The 19,617-nt window shown below is 34.3% G+C and overlaps 2 protein-coding genes and 1 long non-coding RNA gene across 3 annotated transcripts in view; 2 read left to right on the top strand and 1 right to left on the bottom strand.

Annotated features, from left to right (window-relative positions):
* Positions 1–14,157, top strand: part of SYCP1 (synaptonemal complex protein 1) — a 27,336-nt gene extending 13,179 nt beyond the window's left edge. Inside the window, 18 exon segments of the mRNA XM_075521908.1 lie at positions 741–845; positions 1,847–1,950; positions 2,457–2,574; positions 2,819–2,889; positions 3,561–3,642; positions 4,123–4,185; positions 4,527–4,589; positions 5,285–5,347; positions 6,581–6,697; positions 7,317–7,427; positions 8,098–8,190; positions 9,433–9,507; positions 11,973–11,988; positions 11,991–12,031; positions 12,174–12,353; positions 13,333–13,476; positions 13,845–13,931; positions 14,014–14,157. Coding sequence (XP_075378023.1) covers positions 741–845; positions 1,847–1,950; positions 2,457–2,574; positions 2,819–2,889; positions 3,561–3,642; positions 4,123–4,185; positions 4,527–4,589; positions 5,285–5,347; positions 6,581–6,697; positions 7,317–7,427; positions 8,098–8,190; positions 9,433–9,507; positions 11,973–11,988; positions 11,991–12,031; positions 12,174–12,353; positions 13,333–13,476; positions 13,845–13,931; positions 14,014–14,157 — 1,677 coding nt within the window.
* Positions 13,729–19,617, bottom strand: part of LOC142419201 (uncharacterized) — a 20,339-nt gene continuing 14,450 nt past the window's right edge. The window contains exons 2-3 of the long non-coding RNA XR_012778507.1: positions 19,307–19,459; positions 13,729–16,448 (exon numbers count right to left, since the gene is read on the bottom strand). This is a non-coding gene — a long non-coding RNA (uncharacterized LOC142419201). The remainder of the gene's footprint in view (positions 16,449–19,306; positions 19,460–19,617) is intronic.
* Positions 17,582–19,617, top strand: part of TSHB (thyroid stimulating hormone subunit beta) — a 9,623-nt gene continuing 7,587 nt past the window's right edge. Inside the window, exon 1 of the mRNA XM_075521911.1 lies at positions 17,582–17,730. Within this exon, the coding sequence (XP_075378026.1) occupies positions 17,696–17,730 (35 nt within the window). The 5' untranslated portion in view covers positions 17,582–17,695. The remainder of the gene's footprint in view (positions 17,731–19,617) is intronic.

The raw sequence follows: 19,617 nt of genomic DNA, 5'->3' as shown, positions 1-19,617 counted from the left end.
TGACATTTAAGGCTGAGGGATAAACTAATTTTCGACAGTAAGATAATTCTTCAAGTGGCTAGCTTTCTTCATAATAATCTTCTAAAAATTAAGCATTGTAAAGGCTTACCTCGTTTTGGTGTGTAAAGGATAACCAAGCTTCTGACACCACCCAGAAAAGGCAGTGGAATTTGTGAAAAGGTTATGATGTGTGACAAAATGAGGAAACTAATAAGCAATTTCAGAGGTTTCATAGGTTTATTACTTCACAAATCTGCTGTGATTATTTTGCTGTTCGTGGAGTGTTAGTTATAGTGAGGTGTCCTCCATACTGTGGCATTTAGTATCTAGAAAGCAATGCATACTGTGTTGATGATGTTTTCCTTTTCAGAGGAAAACATTTAAGAGCCTGCAGAAAGGTCTTTTGGGTTATAACACCCTGTTCCATGTATTCCCATTATACTGGGTGTTCTTTTCTTACTTATAGAGAAGTTTCCTGAGGTAATTAGCTGTCGTCTCTGTGAACCCTACTGCACTGTGACACAGGCCCATTTTCTGTTACAGAAGTCTAAGCTATATAAAATACACTTCTAATACAGGATTATTTTAGTTATGATCTTGTATTTACAAGTCTAACAAGAAACTGCATCAGCTAAAGTAAGGTAGTGTGAAACCAGGTTTGCATTTTACCATGTATGTTTATTCCTTATATACTGTGCATTGAATTTTCTAAACTGAGTTTTGCTAATGTTCTTAAACAGGGAAAAGTTGAAGGACTTCTAGTGAAGAAAAAAGATCTTGAGGCTACTGTAGAAAATTTGCAGGAGAGAGAAGAAGAAATGAAAAATATTCTCAAAATCAGAGAGGTCTGAATAAAGGGTGACAGTAACATGTTTTTATAAATAGTGAAGTTACACATTATCACTTGTATATAAGAATATGAGAAATATCACATAGTCAGACCAGTGTTCCACCCAGTGCACTGCTCTGCTTGTGACAATGACAGCAGAAGATACTATTGTAGTAGAGGAGCCTGACTATTATCTATGGTCCATTCCCCTTACATTCCTACAGTAGGTGTATTAAGGATGTTTGAGGACAGATCCGTGTCAGTTGCCTTTGCTATCAGTTTATGGACTTGTTCGTGTTCACTTGTCTCATCTGTTTTCGAACCTCCTCATGCTATTTGCCTCCAATAGTCTTCTGTGATAAGAAATTTCAGAAGTTTATTATGTGCTGTGCTTAAAAACGAATATCTTTCTCTCTCTCTTCCTCCCTCTCTCCGTCCTCCTCCCCGCCCCCCATCAACTGCCTGCCAGTGCCTGTGGTATCAGTGTATCACCAATTATTTGGAGGGAACAGTATTCAAAGCATTTTGTGTATTATAAACTACATTACATTACAAGGCTTACTTTATCTTGTAATGGCAGCAAATTTCCGAGGGAAGAGTTTTGCCTTGTGGTTTGTGATGCATCCAAAATATGTGCTTATTCTATCACATAGTACTGGAATTCTGTGATTTTTGTATATATTTCTTTTATTTAGGTGAATGCAAAAGCTTATGATGCCTGAAGCAAATGTCTTTATTTAAAATAATGTCCAAGGAAAGCTAATTTTGTCAGTAATTTTGCAGACTAGTTAGTTGGACTTAGAATAGGGGACACATTTAGTGTTCCTATCAGAGTTCAATATCTCACACTACTTCCACATCACACCAGAGAGATGTAAAGATACAGTCTGGCTAATTTGTAGCATATATGTAGTTTTGTTTCATCTTAAAGCTTTGTGTTGTCAGTTCATTTCTGATAGCTTTCATGACTTATAGTTTACATATGTATACTCAAAACACTTTCTTTTTCTTCTGCAGAAAGAAATCCATGATTTGAAAGTACAGCTGACTAGTACAGCTGAAAAGGAACAAAATTATTTAAAACAGCTTATGACACTGAATACAGATCTTGAACGAGAGGCGTATGATCATTTTTGAAAATATAGTATTAGTTTAATTTTTTTGTATGTTACATAGAAGTTACTTTAATATACAATGAAATGATCTATGATTGCTTTCTAATGAAAATTTTGAACCTATGCACACAGTATGACATCCATTATATACATATATTTATAAATCGCATTTTCTGTATTTATATGTATGTAATTGTTCCATATCTCTGTGACTTAGTTGGGTTAGCATGAAGAGAAAGTTTCTGAATTTGTTGTTAACCCTGCTTTGAACTGGATATTGAACTACATTGTCTTCAACAACCATTATATTTATATAAAAGTTAACTCTCATTTTCTTTCCTTCTTCTGTTGCTTTTTTGCATCATTGTAACTTTGCCGCAAAGCTTAAATTTGTAGATACAGGCCTGGACTTTTTTCAGTGTGAAGTAACATTTTGTAACAGATAAATTTAACTTAAAAGGAAATTTCAAAGTACATGTTCTTATTTCTCTTGACCATTTGTTTTAAATTAGGCTAAAGAATGAACCACTAACAGTGTATATCAATAAGCTTTTATTAGAAAAAGAACAACTAGCACAGGAGAAAAGTGGTATGGCTACAGAACTCAAGAAACTGCAAGAAAGTCATGAGGCAAGTTGTAAACTTCCAGCTGTTTTTAAAGGATGACATTCAGTTTAAAATATAAATCATATGGGAAACTGCAACATGATACGATTCTGTAGAGTATCTGAACTATTTTTTGTGTTTAAAATACAAAGGAAGTGTAGTTACCCTTGTGAATAAGGCAGGTCAAGATACTGCTTAATATGTCTTTGAATTTTTTAAGATGTCACTTTGAATTTTATTCATTTTACATACATGGGTCTTTATTTAGGATAGTAGAAGAAAAGAAGAAAATACAAAGCAGTTAGTTGAAAACCTGGAAGAAGCAAATGGCCAGCTAAGGCAAGTAGAACCAAATACTAATGTACAATATTATTAAAAGAAGTAGACTTGATTCCTTCAGAGTTAGTCTAAATGTTGTGTTCATATGCTGCTTTCTGTGATTTTTAGATTAATGTTTTTTTTAGGCTATATAGCTAAACAGAAACTATTTAGTATTGATGTTGGCCATGTAAAAGTTTCTACAAATTAGTGATACCTATTGCTACAGGAACAATTTTTGCCATAGCTTCTTATTACATATAGCTATCCCATTCTGCATTAACATCTTAGGTGTGAAGGAGATGAAAATAGAAGTTAAAGGTTATGGATTGAATGTGAAAAGGTGAAACTGGTTAAATGTTACTCTCTGATGTAGTCTCTGTACCACCAACCCAATAGACAGGCAGCCTTCCATATTTCATAGATGCATTACGATATTACAGGTTAGAATATATTGTACTCAGGCAAGGGGAACATCTTTCCATGCTTACAAAAAGTATGTACAGGTCAGACATTAACTTATCAGTCACCTTGCATCATTTTAAGAACATTTTCATTGAACAGCTTATGAAGTTCTCATCAATATTAGCAGCTTTTTTTAGAAAATAAAGCATGGGTTTATTTAGCAGTAGTGAAAAGAAGTTAAAGTTATTAAGTAAATATTTACTAATGCTTGTTAATTTGGCATTTAGAAATGAACTGGAGTCTTTGAAGGAGAAGATGGCAAAGAAAGGTGAAGAGATTAAAAGTAAACTGGATGAAAGAGAAGAAAATGTATGCCATATCATGTGCTTTATCATGAAAATATATAACATAACCTGTAGGACAAAATCTAAATGTAAAACTTTTTTTTTTTTTTTCTGCAAAGCTCTACCTAGGGATATAATCTCTTACAGAGGCTTTCTTTCAGTGCTGCTACCAATTGAGTCAACATATGTACTTATGCCGAGCCCTTTTATTTTAAAAGACAAGGACCTTCACTGGGATGTTTACTCTTTACACGGAGGCTTAAAAGTCCAGATTTGTTAGATTTCAGGCAAACAGAGAACCCCCTTTTTTTATTTCCATATACCCACTTAGTGATGGATGGGGTATGGATTAGCTTTCAATATGTAATATGAGGTTTTTTAGTTTAAATATGTTCAAATATTCTTACTTTCTTACTGTAGTTTCAAAGCATACCTGTTTTTTTAACATCATAATGGATTTCAAAATTTTATTGTAAAAGTAAAACATTTACAATTATAATTCCAGGCTAAGAGTATGGAAAATGAAATTTCAAGAAAGGAAAAGCAGTTGAAGATTCTAGAAAATAAGGTATGAAAATTCATTTTTCCACGGACTCTAGAGAACTTCATACAAGATTATGTTTTAAATTGTGAAGTTACTTTTTTTTCTTCTTCTTCTTTCTAAACTCTACAACCACTGCGGAACCACTGGTTCACTGCTGTTAATGTTGATGATATTGGGCTAGCAAAATTCTTGTAGTACTTTATGGTTAAAACTCCAATCATTGTCACATGTTAGCATGTGTTTCAGTCCCACTGGAATTAATCAGACTTGTGCAAATGCATGTTTAAGAATGTTGACAGTAATCTCTAACACAGTGAGTAATTTTTTAGGAGTTTATTAATTAATGTTTGAAATATCTCTTTTAGATGAATAATTTAAAGAAACAGGTGGAAAATAAAACCAAATGCATTGAAGAGTTGCAACAGGAGGTATGTACAGTTTTTAAAAGTCACAAATACATAAAACATGGTATTTTGTGGTGACTGTTACTTTTCATCAGTTTTTGTTTGGTGTGATATCTTTAGATATACCTACGTAATTTATAACATTTCCTTTCTTATCCTAACTCTGAGCAAATTAAGGAGTCACCTTTGGAATTACTTGATTTGTAAAATTGTCCTTACTTTTGAAAAATGCAATTACAGAAATAATATCTTTAATAAACTTTTACTATTTTCATTTAGTACATGGTCTCATTGATATACTTGAAATAATGACCTATCTCAGTTACCAATAGTAGAAAAGGATTGTGCTTTAGGACAAATTGTTAATAACTGTACTGTAAAAATGTATAACTTGTATTTTTTGTCATTACATCTGCACATTTTCTGTCAGCAGCATCTTAGTTTTTCTTCCCATTCTGCACCCTCTTTTGTTATTCTCTGTTGTCGCCTATGAGGAGTCTTTCATAAGGTCATGAATTAACAGTATTACTAAAGTAAGTAGTTGAGCGCTCTTTTGTTTGGAGAATTGATCTGGAACCTGAACTGCACAACAAAAAGAGAGTTAGTTGCTTGCTGAAAGCTGGAATTTTGAAGATTCTGACCTAGTTGATGCAGTTAAATCATTACATAATTCTATTAACTTGTTAAAGTATGGTGTTTGTTTTATTTTATTTTAACAGAATAAGGTGCTGAAAAAGAAAATTACTGCAGAAAGCAAGAAAACAAGTATTTATGAAGGGAAGGTAGGTTTAAATAATGTCATGTACAAGATGAGGGTAAAGCACAAAGACTGAATGCTTTAACTCTCAGTGTAACTGATGATAATAAGTTAAGCACATTCTTAATTGTTTTATGGATCTGGGATACAGATTTTACAGGAATGAGTCCATAATTTTTGGAAGATGCTTCCATTTTTAATCATTGGACACTGACTGGGCTATCATTTGTAAGACACGGACATCACGTGTCAAGGAATTATGTTCCTAATCAGTCCCTTTCTTTTTTGGTTGATAGTGTACTGAACATTATTCAGTAATGCCACCCCATTGAAATAGCAAAGCAATTAAAAGAAATACATATATTATTCACTTTAGGCAGTTCTGTTACTGTGTTCTGCAGTGGTAAGTCCCTGATTAGAATATTGTGTCCAGTTTTGGGTACCACACTTCAAGAAAGATGTAGACTGTTTTGAGGGTATTCTTATGAGAAACTTGAAAGGAAAAATTATAATCAGAATGCACACTTAGGAGGAAAACATACCATAAACCAGTTAAAATCTTAAACAGATTTACAAGGGAGGGAGTAAAATCTCCATCTGTATCTTTTTTTTGAAGAATTCACAGCATTTTGGGTGACTGCTTAGGAATAGACTCTTCCTATTTGTTTCATTCCAAATTTTCATTAATATTAGCAGTTAAAAGGAATTAATATTTTTTTAGAACTAAATAAAATTCTGAAAATAAACTAGTTCTATATAAACTGTTTCTTCACTTCTTAATTGAAAAAAAAAGGTTTAATTGTAAAAATAATAGAGTCATACTGCTAAGTCTTAGGAGACTACCAGTTATGCTTCCTTTTCCTACCTTGCATTCCATGCAAGCAATACTAAAGAGTCTTTTGTACAAAAGGCAGAAAAGTGTCAGACTGCTAATGGGTGGTTCCCTTATGTTGGAATGATTCTTGGTGATTGACTAGCCTCTAGCTTTAGGACTGTGTTATTGACTGGGGTGCACAAAACTGGTATGGGCTGTCTTTCCCATTGTGGTGTTGCCATTGTTTCTGTGAGTATTTTCTAACTCGCTTCAGGCCAAAGTTCAACTCTTTACAAAAAAAGCTGAATATGAAGTAGGAAATAGTTCAGTCATAAACGTGAAAATTAACAGAGTGGTTCTGCTCGAAAATAAGGGGTAAAAAAAAAAATAATTGGCATGTTTATTCCTGAACAAATAACAGCAATAGTTCTGCATTCTCAAAAGGTGAATAAATTACAGTTAGAGATGGAGAATATGAACAAGCAACATAAGGAAACAGTTGACATCTATCAAAAAGACATTGAAACAAAAAAAGTAAATGAAAATAAACTTCTTGAAGAGGTGAGAGTTGTTAATTTTTACTGCAACTTTAATTATTTTTTTCATGTATGATGGTTTTATGAAGCTATATTGGCCAGAGTCCTTGCTCTTACGTAGCAGTCTTACCAACATAAATGGAACTTCTTGTGTATGCATGTGAGCAAAGCTGTAGTACATTAGATCCTGAAGTTGAAGTATTTGTATATGTCTTTAAAAATAAGAACCCAGTTAAAAATTCTTGTCAAGATATTGTTCACAGAAATTCTGTTCTTGGCATAAATACAGCATAAGCAAATTGGATTATAACTTTTCCCATATTAGTATTTTCCTGCCCACACTTTTTTGACAGTAACATCAAAAAATGTTAGGGCAGAGTGCTTGAAATGGCCTTGTGGTTTGAAATGACACTTGTCTGCCATGGAAGAATGGACGTAATTTTAATCTACGTTTATTTGCCCATTTTAACAATATGTATAAAAGATGTAGGATTTGAAAAGCATCTTAAAAGCAAATGAAGACTACACTAGATGAGAGTATATATACATTGCACCCACAGGGGTAAGAAGAAATGAAACTAAGATTTTTTTAAAATATATTGTTGTTAATTGTTCATGAATTAAATGAAACTTGTTACTAACAGGTAGAAAAGATGAGGTTGCTTGCTGATGAAGCAACAGTAACACAGAGAGAAACTGATATCCGATGTCAACACAAGATAACTGAAATGGTGGCACTTATGGAAAAACACAAGGTGAGAGATATTACTGATTTCTGTGATTTGTCCTGTGTGATACTATGTTAAGTAAAAACCTTTCAAAACCAGAATATTATGAATTAGAAAGTGAAACCTCATAATAAAGACCTGAGTCTAGGAAAATGAAGTTGAACACATGCTTGACTTTTCATCACCTAAAAATAAATTCATCTTCAGATTTTGAAAACATGCCTACTGGCAGATAAATTCCATTTATCTAAATTTCTAGGATTTTTTCTTATACTCAGGCTTCCTTTGATACCATCCTAATGCAGTGTTCTTCAGTATCAGTTTGGGCCTCTTTTTATGAGGAGATTACTTAGTGACCTTCAGCAGTTTAACTTAACACTCTAATTTACATTCCTTATTACTCTATTTTGCAGTATATTGAGCAGATACCATTAATAAAAATAACATGGCTAGCTTTTATGTGCTGGAACATGTACTGCTGCCTAGAGATAAAGCATTCTCTGTCAGCCCACAAAATAATACTGCTCGTGCACTTTCTGTTTTAGTTTCTGCTGAAGCATCAATGTTTGTTCATAGTGCTTTCTGAATCTTCAGAGAGCTTTAGTTGAAAAAATGAGTAATGTTTTAAGACTAGGTAGATATGTAATTGTAACATTTAGTCAAATGTTTTGAAGTTTTTTGTTTTTTTTTAACACAGCATGAATATGATAAAATGGTTGAAGAAAAAGATACAGAGTTAAAACTTTATAAAATAAAAGAGCAAGAGGATTTATCATCAAAAAGATCATTGGTAAGGCATACTCTTCAGCACTAAATAATTAAATGGAGGGGCTGCTGTCCTTAAAGTGTAATGTAATTATAAATATCATATTACACTTCTTCCTATTTAACACTGGAGGGGGTTAAGTGTCTGCTTTAGTGAGACTGAACAGTGAAGATCAACCCACTAATTTCTGTTTACTGTTATTTTCTTACAGGTTTTATTATGTGCATTAAAAAACCACAGATGCTTCTAAAAATAAATTGGAGTAGCTGTGCTTTTCTGTCTACTTTTCCTGATAGTGCATCATGTTCTAACATCACTGTCTGATTTTATATTAAATTCTATTATATTATAAAATTTTAAAAATTTTATAATATAAAAATATAATATATTTATTTAATATATAAATATATAATATAAATATATAATATAAAATTTTTAAAATTTTAAATTTTATTATAAAATTAGATTATATTATAAAATTCTATTATATTAAAATCATATGAGTCATATGATTTTAGATTAAATTATATTAAATTCAATTTATAGTAAATTATATTCACTTTTATATTAAATAGTTGGATGCCACCCCCCACCCCCTGTTCTCACAAGTGTTTTAAGTTCTTACCTTGAACAGTTCTGGTCAAGTATCTGTTTCTTAGTAGTGCTTCAGCTCTTTTTAAAACAAACTAAAAGAAAACTTCAAGTCTAGAGTTGCATTGGGGGTGTGTGTTCTTTTTTTTTATTATTATTTTTTCTTTTTCCTTGTTTTTCTTTTTTTCTTTTATCTTTTTTTCTTTTTTTCCCCTTTTTTTTAATCCCCACTCCCACCCCCCTTTCTGGGAAGCTTAGCTTTGAGAAATGTTCTGAGAGCCAACATGCCCTCAAGACTCACAAAAGTGTAGTTCTACAGCATCTACTTAAAATGCAGTATTTTTCTGACATTTCCCTTCACAGAATATTTCTTCACAGAGCTTTTTTCAGTTAGATTTTTTTAATAGAAGGAGGTGTGACTCAAGTCTACATGTTTTTTTTTTTTAATTTGGTAACTGCTTCTTTGATCATCTGTTATTCTAGTTGAATCATTCTGAAAATAAATTGTAGATACCTCTCGGCATGCTAACTTTATGGATAAATTAGCTCTATGGAACAAATGGAATTTTCTTTTGTTTATAATGAATAACCCTCTTAATTACTGTCTCATTTGGACTGTTTTCTTTTTTCCAGGTTAAGCATAGTTAATCCTATCCTTTATCTAATCGTTTTTAGGAAAGTGAGCTGTCATGTTTGAAAAGTGAACTGTCATCCCTTAAGGAACAACTTAAAGCAGAAACTGAAGAGAAGGTTGTTTTTTTTTTTTTTTTTTATTAAATGTAGCAGCATGGGTGACATGCTTGGCCTGGTCTTATGCACTATAATAATGGCAGCTGTGAAGTGCACTTTTGATTCTAGGTCTTGCTCTCACTTGCTGTCCAATGTCAAGAGCTTGATGATGCTCTCTGAAGTCATTATGTCTCATTTCTGGTTGTAGTGAATGTTTTGCATTACTCCTTAATTGATAAATATGAGGGAAGCAGGGAGAAACTGAAACCCTATGAAGAATTGTCCAGGCTTGCAGGGATGATGTCAGGAAAGCCAAAGCCAATCTGGAGTTAAAACTGACAAGAAAAGTGAAGGGCAACAAGAAGGGCTTCTACAGGACCTGCTGCCGAATGTGGCAGGAGTTCTGATGACAAAGGACAAGGAAAAGGCTGTGGTACTCAATGAGACCTGGAAAGTCTGGAGAAAGGAAGACTTACCCTTGGGGGAGGAGGATCAGGTTAGGGAATCTTTAAACAACCTGGACATATGTAAGTCCATGGGATCTGATGGGATTCACCCATAAGAGCTGAGGGAGGTGGCCAGTATCATTGCAAGGCCACTCTCGATTATCTTCAAAAGGTCATGGTGACTGGCAGAGGTTTCTGAGGACTTAAAGAAAGCAAATGTCACTCCTACCTTAAAGAAGGGCAAGAAGGAGGATCTGGTGAAATGTAGGCTAGTCAGCCTCACTTCAGTCCCTGGAAAGGTGATGGAACAAATAATCCTGGAAACCATTTCCAAACATGTGAAGGACAAGAAGGTTATTGGGAGTAGTCAGCACAGATTTATATGAAGGAGCAATTGTGCTCAACCAACCTGATTGCCTTCTATGATGAGATGACTGACTTGGCAGATGAGGGGTGAACACTGGATGTTGTTTATCTCAGCCTTAGTAAGGCTTCCACATGGTCTCTCATAACTTAGGTCTCTCATCCTTATAGGCAAACTGGTACGTGATCGGACAGTAAAGTAGACTGAAAACTGGCTGAACTGCTGGGCTTAAGGGATTGCAATTAGTGTGGCATGAAGTCCAACTGGAGACCAGTCACTAGTGATGCACACCTGGGGTTGATTCTGGGTCCAATACTGTTTAACATCTCCATTAATGACATGGATGATGGAACAGAGTGCAGCCTTAGCAAGTTTGCAGGTGATACAGATTTGGGAGAAATGGTTGATACAGCAGGTGGTTATGCTGTCTTTCAGAGGGGTCTGGACAGGCTGGAGACATGGAACACGAATCCCATCAGGTTTAACAGAGGGAAGTTCCTGCACTGGGGAAGCCGTAACTGTTAGAACCAGTACAGGTTAGGGGCTGACAGGCTTGAAAGCAGCTTTGCAGGGAAAGCCCTGGGGTTCTGGTGAACAGCAGGTTGAACACGAGCCAGAAATGTGCTCAGCGTCTTAGGCACATTAGGAAGAGTGTTGCCAGCAGGTCGAGGGAGCTGATCCTTTTCCTATACTCAGCACTGGTGAGACCACATTTAGAGTATTGGGCCCACATTTAGAATATTGAGACCACATTTAGAGTATTATCCAGTTCTGGGCTGCCCAGTACAAGGCAGACAAGGGCATACTGGAGCAAATGCAGCAAAAGGCCATGAAGATCTTTAAGGGATTGGAGCATCTGACAGAAGAGAGGGACTGAGGGAGCTGGGATAGTGCAGCCTCAAGAAGAGAAAGCTCAGGGGCATATTATTAGTGTGTATAAATACCTTATGGGAGGGAGTAAAGAAGGCAGAGCGAGACTTTCTCAGTGGTATCCAGTGAAAGGACAAGAGGCAATGGGAACAAAATGAAGTAAAAGAAATACCATTTAAACACAAGAAGAAACACTATTACTAAGGGCGATAAAACACAGAACAGGTTGCCCAAAAAGGTTGTGGAGTCTCCATGCTTGGAGACTTTCAAAACCCTCTTGGACGCAATCCTGATCAACCTACTCTAGTTCACTCTGCTGTGAACAGGGGTGTTAGATGACCTCCAGAGGTCCATTCCAACCTTAACCATTCTGTGATTTTGTGATTGCTATATAGTATTCTTCAGCTGGCAAAAGAAATGCAAAATAGAATTAAAAAGACAGCGAAGGAACATTTACTTCAATAAACAAGAATGCTTCCAGTTTCTTGCATGAAATAATAATTAGAAAATAGAGCTCTTCCTTTTTTAAATACAGCTGTGATAAAAATTGTATCTCATTTTCTCATTAAAAAGGGATGGTAAATAGGTTCCTTAGCAGAGATGGGAGAAGTTGTATAAGAAATGAAACTGTGAATAGAAAAGTAATGTCTTTTGAATGCTGCAGTTTGACTAAATCTGGATCATATATTTGTGTGAATTTTGTAACAGAGTATGACTGTGGACTGTGTTCTGTAACTACACCAAGAAGGTTTTCAACAGCTGAATTCAAATAAAATATTTACTTCCTATCACATAACTCTTTTTAGGAGAATCTTGCAAAAGAACCCCCCCAAATATAGTTCCTGAAAATCAAAAGAAGCACAAGGTAGCTTTAACCTTGTCATTAATTAATTTTAGAATTTGGTAATATTTATATGTATGCAATCTAATTGAAGTTCCATGATAAATTATGTACACTCTGCAAAAGACATTGAAATGCTTTTAATTCAAAACTCTTTTAATTTTAGAAAATACAAACTCATTTTTCTGAGACTCCTAAACCTCGTTTAGATCTGGACTGTGCATCTATTAGTGTAAAAAATAAAAAGTCTCCAAATGATACTCCTATAAAAGTCAACATGATGGAAAAGAAAAAAATGCCTCCTTCAGTATCTGCAAAAAGTCCGTTGGGTAATCCATCATTAAAGGTTTGTAATTCATAATAGTGAATTGTTCCTGGTTTATTTTTCTGACTGTATTTCTTACTTCTCTGTAGACGCTTATTTATTTTTTGTTGTGGTAAGCAGGGATTTAAAAGGTAGATAGCCACAAAAAAAAAGTATTCCACAGAGATATTAGAAAGCAGTTCGTGTAAGGGCTCCCACCATGTGTCATTTTTCTTGCTCAGTTACTTAATTTGTCTGTTACCATTGATCATTAACAACTCCTGTCCTAGAGGGACTGTGAATTTATTAATGTCTCTAGAATTCTTTTACTTAGTCTTAAAAGAAACATGTTGTCTGTTTGTAAAGGCACATTTTTCTCTATGGAACACAAAATAGCTTGTGTAGCTGTAAAAATTATCAAAGTATTCCTGACTGCTTTGTCATAACTGTAAAACCTATTCTTCTACCCTGTCAGAAGCTCACGTGAGGTTTATATCTTAACAATAGAAACAACTACCATTTTGATGTTATCCTTTCTAAAAAAGGATTGCATTGTTCCATTGCAATGTTTCTGAGAAGTTTAACTTCTAGTGAAAGAACTATTTAAGTAAAAACAATCTTGTTCTTGGTATCACTATCAATGTCTTTCTGAAAGCTTTTTCCTGCAGTTTTGTTTGTTCGTGTTTTCTTAATTGTTGGTTATAGTCTGCATGTAGTGACTACAGTTCAGAATAACCTGAATTTCTGCAGATAAGCATGAAGAAGTTAGATATAGTGTGCTATAAAACGCAGTTCTTCCACAGCTTCCTGTTCATTCTCCTTGTTTGGCAACAAAAAAAGGATGATTTTTTTTTTTCTTTGTGTCTTTGCTTCACATTTTGGATGGAAAGATAATTGTTCCACAGCATCTCTCTAGTGTCTTCCTGGATACTCAGTCTGTAAACTGGGTTATGAGTTTGGTTTTAGGTTCTGTAATTACCACTGAAAATGTAATTTTAGATGCCATCTTTTTTTTTCCCAGACATATATTATAAAGACTCCTCCAATACATAAACTGCAAAGTGAAAGCACAAATCTGCATTCAGAACAGTGCATGAGGAAAAAGCAAAAAGTGCTTCTACAGCTGGATCCTCAGTCAGATAGCTCTGAACACAGTGACCTCCTGGTAACAATCTGAGAACTAATAGTGTACTTAGTTCTTTATGCACACTGCTATATCTACGAATGTATATAAAGCATGTGGGGTTCTGTATCCAAGACAATATTTATGTGTATATTTTTATTTAATTGGTTCTTTCTGGAATTGTATTTATATGTACATAATTAGTAACTATATGACAAACAGAGTACCACTATACAAAAAAATATATATATTAACTTTTATAATGATTTTTTACATTGTTTTTATTGACCTGTTTAGACTTCATAGTAACATCTTAACTCTTTTTTTCCATACTCTAATATTCCTAGGGGGAAATAAATTTTTTTTTTTCATATAGTGTGATTAAATAACTTTTTTATTTTTAATTTAAGAGCATAGTCTCGGAGGAAGAAATGTTTAAAAAATTGTACAAAGATTATCCTCAAGCTTCACAATTATATGCCATGACACCAAAAAAGGTACCGTAGGTTTTCTTCAGATCAAAACAAACAGTTAATCAAATTGGTTATAGAAACTAATGGATGGCTGTATTTTTCTTAGAAACCAACTACATCAAATGTGAAAACTCCAGGCTCTGTACTGAAACTTACAACCATGAGAAAAATGCGAGAAGCTGGGTGGACTGCAGTTTCTAAGATGGACAGGAAAAGAAAAATTAAAGAAGCTGAAAAGCTCTTTAGTTAAAATGAAAAAAATGACTAGTGCCCTAGCATTATTTGATTAGTACAACCACAGTATTATTATTCTTTCAGAGTTAGTACATTGTTGCATTTTTCTGTCACACTCGGTATGTTTAATACTACTTTAATTTCCTTTATACACATAAACTTTGTAAATATATAACTACATCAGCCTGCAGAGCATTTTCTACATTTCATTCCCTATGCTTTAAAAAGTTGGGAGACTAATTAGCCCATTTTAAAATTTAGAAATAAATATAACTACATAGAAAGCTGTTTCAAAAAGAAAAAAGAAAGTCTGGCATTAGAAATGCTGGTTTTAAAGAAATTCAGTTTTGTTCTTTTAAATTTACTCTCCTTTGCTTAATACATAATTCACAAAAGGATATTATTTAGTGAAATAAATACTGAAGCTGTTAAAAAGCATGCACTTTTACCAAGTCGTCTTGTTTTTTCATTCATTTTAAATGTTGTCAGAACTGTCTTTTTAGACTGTTTTGTTTTCAGTAGCTACTATTTCAGTATGTTAAAACAGTTTTGAAACTTTTAAAATTGAATTTTCAATAGAATTACTTTGGTTTAAAAAGATTTCAGCTTCATAAGGAATAAAATATGCACACATGTTTTAAGATTGTAAAAACAATGTTAAGGTGTCATTAAATTGTTTATCTGAAATGTAAAGTGTGGGACCAGATGTTGTTGCTTTATGTTTTAGAACACAGATATAAATCACCAGGCAGCCTTCCTAAGGACTAACAGCTTCTGCAATGTACATGTAAGAATAGTTTAGAATAACATATATTTCTGTGTTAATCCTTGATTAATCTTGGTTTCACAACAACAACAAAAACCTGCTTCAGAGCCTAGAGATAACAAGAAAACTACAGGTACATCTTAAAATATTATGAAAAATCACAATCCTGGATTCATCTGAAGTGGGTAGCAAAACATGTATATTTCATTCTTTTTGTGTAGCAATTTTATGTATAGGCTAGTAGTTTGGGTTCCTTATGCCTTATCTGTTAAGCAGTGATATTAATAATGATTTTTTTTATTGTATGTAACTGACAAATATTCTCCAAAGATCTGAAAGAATATACTGTTTTTTTCTCCATATTTGGAAATGGAATCTGTTATGCGAGCAAATTTTCTGAGAAGTTAGAATTACTTTTCTTGCTGGAAAGATATTTCATATGTTTGTGGAATATTGAGTTTTTATAATATATCTGCTTAAACAGTGTAAATTAGACCAAACGAAGAACAGAGAAGCTGCTTTTAACACACAAATTCCAGATGTCTGTTCTTTCCAAGAAAGATTATTTTACCGTAAGTAGTGTAAAATAGTCCATTTAAACCTCTCCCAGATACATTCATTACTTATTTTTTGACTGGATACAGAGAATGTCATGCAAAGTCAGTTATTCTCCATTTTAGTTCGGGATGTTACTTACTAATAGCTCTTCAGCTACTTTGCAGGAAAAAGAAAATGCAGTCACCAGAAACGCAACATGTATGTGCAGTTTGTTATTTATTTTAATAGAGGGTGGTGTTTTATACAAGAACTAAATACCTGCCAAGGCTTGTTACTTCATTTCAAGATGGCGTATTTCTAATTTTGACTGCTGCTGTTGTGGACATCTTCAACAGATATGCAGACTCGACTCCTAAGCTAGTTACTGAGCAATCAAAAGTAAAAATTCCAGTTGTTTCTGAATATAATGAGACTTCTACTATCTAGTCTTCTCAGCTATGGCTCACATACAGATCCATGAACTACAATTCTGCAGTCTTGAAGTTAAGATTCAAAATCCACATACAGCCTAGCCTACCCATATTCATAGCGTTGCTAATTCCAGAGTATTCGATATTTGAATGCCTTGCTATAAAAAACAGGATTTAAATGATTGTTCATTGAGACTTTACACGAAAAATAAATTGGTATCTACCAAACATGATTTCCAGTAGAGTGGTGTATGTACAGTACCTGACATTGTAGGAGAAGAAATGACAAGAAACTTAAGCAGTAAGAATTAGAAATACTAGTTAACTATTGCAAGAGCTTCTGCATGTCACAGCGAGTCTTGTGGTAATTAAAATGTCTTGAAGGTGGAGAAAAGTCTTTCCACTTGAAGAGGTAAAAACTCGAGTCTACTGCCCACGTCTAGATTCAAATGGTAAGTAATCAGTTAGGACCTCATTATTTTCCAGTACTGTCGTGGCAGGGTTGTGAATCCGTGGTGCATCATGTAATCCTCCTGATATCATGAGTGTGTCAGGGTGTATTTTATAGATCATCTGCAAAATTGCAAAAATACTGTTAGTACCACTATAGAAAGCTTACAGGAAATGTAATCAGCTAGGAAGGATGTAAAATCATATTTGCCTCATACGATGCCTGTTTCTGTGAATGGACTATATATAGTAAATAACACTGAAAATATAAACAACTTTATGGTAGGCATTAATCCAGTTTGCATAGGAAAAGCAAATGAAAATTAATAAATGCATGTGCTTTGGCTTGTGAATCCTTCAGGTAGGACACAATTCAAAAAAGTAAAAATTGAAATCTACCAGTTAGCAACTATTCATAGTAGTGAATATTGATGCTTTTATCTGTGGAATTTTATTAAAGTTTTAAAGACTATATTCTGATATTAGCCATGACACTTGTTATTGGCTAGTCCCATTTACTACAAGTAAAGTTTTATATATATATATATATATATATATATGCTTTCTTTAAAAGTATTAGCAAGATAAGCTTATTTCTGAATATCTTTTTCACAAGGTCTTAAAATTTATATTAACCTGTGCCAATAAAAGTAGTTATCAATTAAGCTATCAATTAAACAGAATATTTCCTTTTTTTTCAATGCTATTTCCAGTGAAATACATATACCCGATACATTTGTCACATTTCTTTTTACTCTGGGTCTTTACTATCAATTTGAAGGAGGATGTGGTCTTCAGTGTCTGAGGTATAATATGTCTTCTGAGCAAGAATATAATTGATAATGACTGCAGATACCAAATTATTGCTTCTTTCAACAGAGCAGCTGAGGACCTGCACCTTCCAACAGGAAGTCTGTCAATATCAGGTTACCTTAACTTAAAGCAAGCATTTGGAAATGCTGGTATATATTATTACTTTCCTTCACAATATTGCTAACACAGTTCTCCAGTTCCTTTTCTGTCAAATACTTCTTCAAGGAGGGTGAGCAATGCTCTGGCCTACCACATCTGCTTTCCTTCATCCTATCATCCTTACTTACCATGTGTGCAATTTTATTTTTCTCTAGTGCTTTAAGTATTTTTCCTTTTTTTCTAAGGCAGAGCTGTCACTTTCCTGCTCTCACCTCTTCAACCCTCCTGGTTCACAGAACGGTATGTCCTAGTCCTTCAGACTTTTCCACTGTCATCAAGTTCTTGATACAGCTCTTCATCTGTACTGTGCCTTCAACTAAAATAAACAGGTCTGGCCCCGGCAATTCAAGGAAATGCTGCTGTCACATGTAGGGACGCCTACCTGAATCCTGGGCTGTATGATTTGGAGTCAGAGCTTCAAGGATGTTTACTGGTATGGCTGTGCAAAGCTGATTGCTTGGTTTCATTGTTTCTGATGTTGCTTGACTCACAGCTCTTTTAAATAATGAAAATGTAGGTGGCAGAGTGACAACCAGCTTGAGCCTTGTGATATCTGAAGATTTCTTAGTGTGGTGAATGGTGTTACAGGCAACACGTGCCAGATGCGATGTGGGTATTACAGCTGAGGAACTGCTTCTATCCATTCTGATCCTTTTCGTATTCCAGCTGATAGCTGCATTTTGCACCTTGGTTTGATCAACTTCAGCTGAAATACTGGATGCTATAAAACTTGTTGCTATTGTTTTTCCAGATCCACTCTGTGCCTTTGTTTATATGGTCTCTTTTATAAGGAATACATAATCTTTGGCCTGAACAAAGTACTTTGCCATAAGGTAACAACAAGTGAAAAGGAGTGGAAAATGTATAGGTTGAATTCCATTCATTATATTGTCTCACTTTTCTTGTTCAGCAGCAGGTTTATTTGTTTTTGTTTAATCTGCTCTTTCCTCTTTTTCTGAATTGCCTTGGGAACAAATAATAGTTTTCCTTGAATCTACTTACTGGATAACTGAGTAGCCCTTGTAGGTCTATAGATCATAAAATGTGTGTATTAAGGAAAGAGCTGATTCAATTTAAATACTTACCTCGGCCATATATTTAATGCCTAATTGTTGGTGCAGATACTTGCTTTGAATTGAGAATTATTTTTTCTATGTGATAAGTAATAACTTTTTAGTACACCAGTTTGTTACAACAGCCTAAACCAAAAGCAGAAGAGGCGAAAGCCTAAAAAGTTGAATTGAAAATTCAGTTCTAAGTCTGAGAAGACAAATAATGAGCATTTACCTATTGTAATGCTTGTCTTGGGTCTCTCATAAAATATTCAAATGTCACGTCAGTACCATTTTTCCATCATGGCTTTATTAAGCACAGGAAATTTCAAAATTATTAGCTTGTTATTTCATTAGTACAGAGTGTTGGGGGTTTACTCAAAAGTTGAATTTTTTAAATTAATATTCCAACCCCTGTTATTACCCAGTACTTATATTTAACTTCTATACTGGATAACACTGAGAGATTCAGCAAGAGACTCATAACTTGTGGTAGCACTGTGTAAAGAAAGGCATTCCCCCAGCAAATGGTCCAAAAATATATCTCTCTGGTCTGTTTTCTTTGTTGTTAAATGCACAGCATATTGTAGCAAGTGTTTTTTATTGCATACTGTGTCATGAAATGGAATACTCTAGAATTGTGACAAAACTTGATACAATATTACAAGTATTCCAAATCAGACCACAAGGTTACTTTAACAACTTGAGAAAACGCACATTATGTATCTTACATAAGAAAGAAGAATGTAACCACTGCCAGGATTTAAAACTGCAGTACAGGGTTAGCTTATGCAAGCACTTCCAGGTACATTGTAATTGTCACTGGACACTACTGCTAGTTGTTTCCAAATGGTGTTTAAAAATCTGTTTTGTTTAAAAGCTGCGAAAGTAGATAGTGCAAAACAGAATGCGGAAAATAAGAACAGATCTTAAGAAAATCACACTTTTAGGACTCACCCAAGCTGACAAATGCAGGAGTCTGTGGACCCGCAGGTAGTACTGAGTAACAGAGCCGATGTCTTAGCGTGTGCCTGTTCCTCCAGGCTCTCCAATACCCTCCCTTGAAGGGCTGGGCGAAACACAGGAGTGTCTCTGTGGAAACCAGTGAAGCTGCACTGGGGTTAGAGATTAGTCAGGATACCCACACTAGTGCTGACCTCACCTGATTGAAACTAACCGGGGCATATGAGAGGAAGGGGAATGTTACGTGTCAGCAGCTGCTGATCTTACTTCACAGTGGCTTTAAAAAGTAGCTTCTTCAGGATCAG

The sequence above is a fragment of the Mycteria americana genome, chromosome 20, assembly GCF_035582795.1.
Source record: "Mycteria americana isolate JAX WOST 10 ecotype Jacksonville Zoo and Gardens chromosome 20, USCA_MyAme_1.0, whole genome shotgun sequence".
Taxonomy (NCBI): Eukaryota; Metazoa; Chordata; class Aves; order Ciconiiformes; family Ciconiidae; genus Mycteria; species Mycteria americana.
This window is presented reverse-complemented; position numbering and strand designations above follow the sequence as displayed.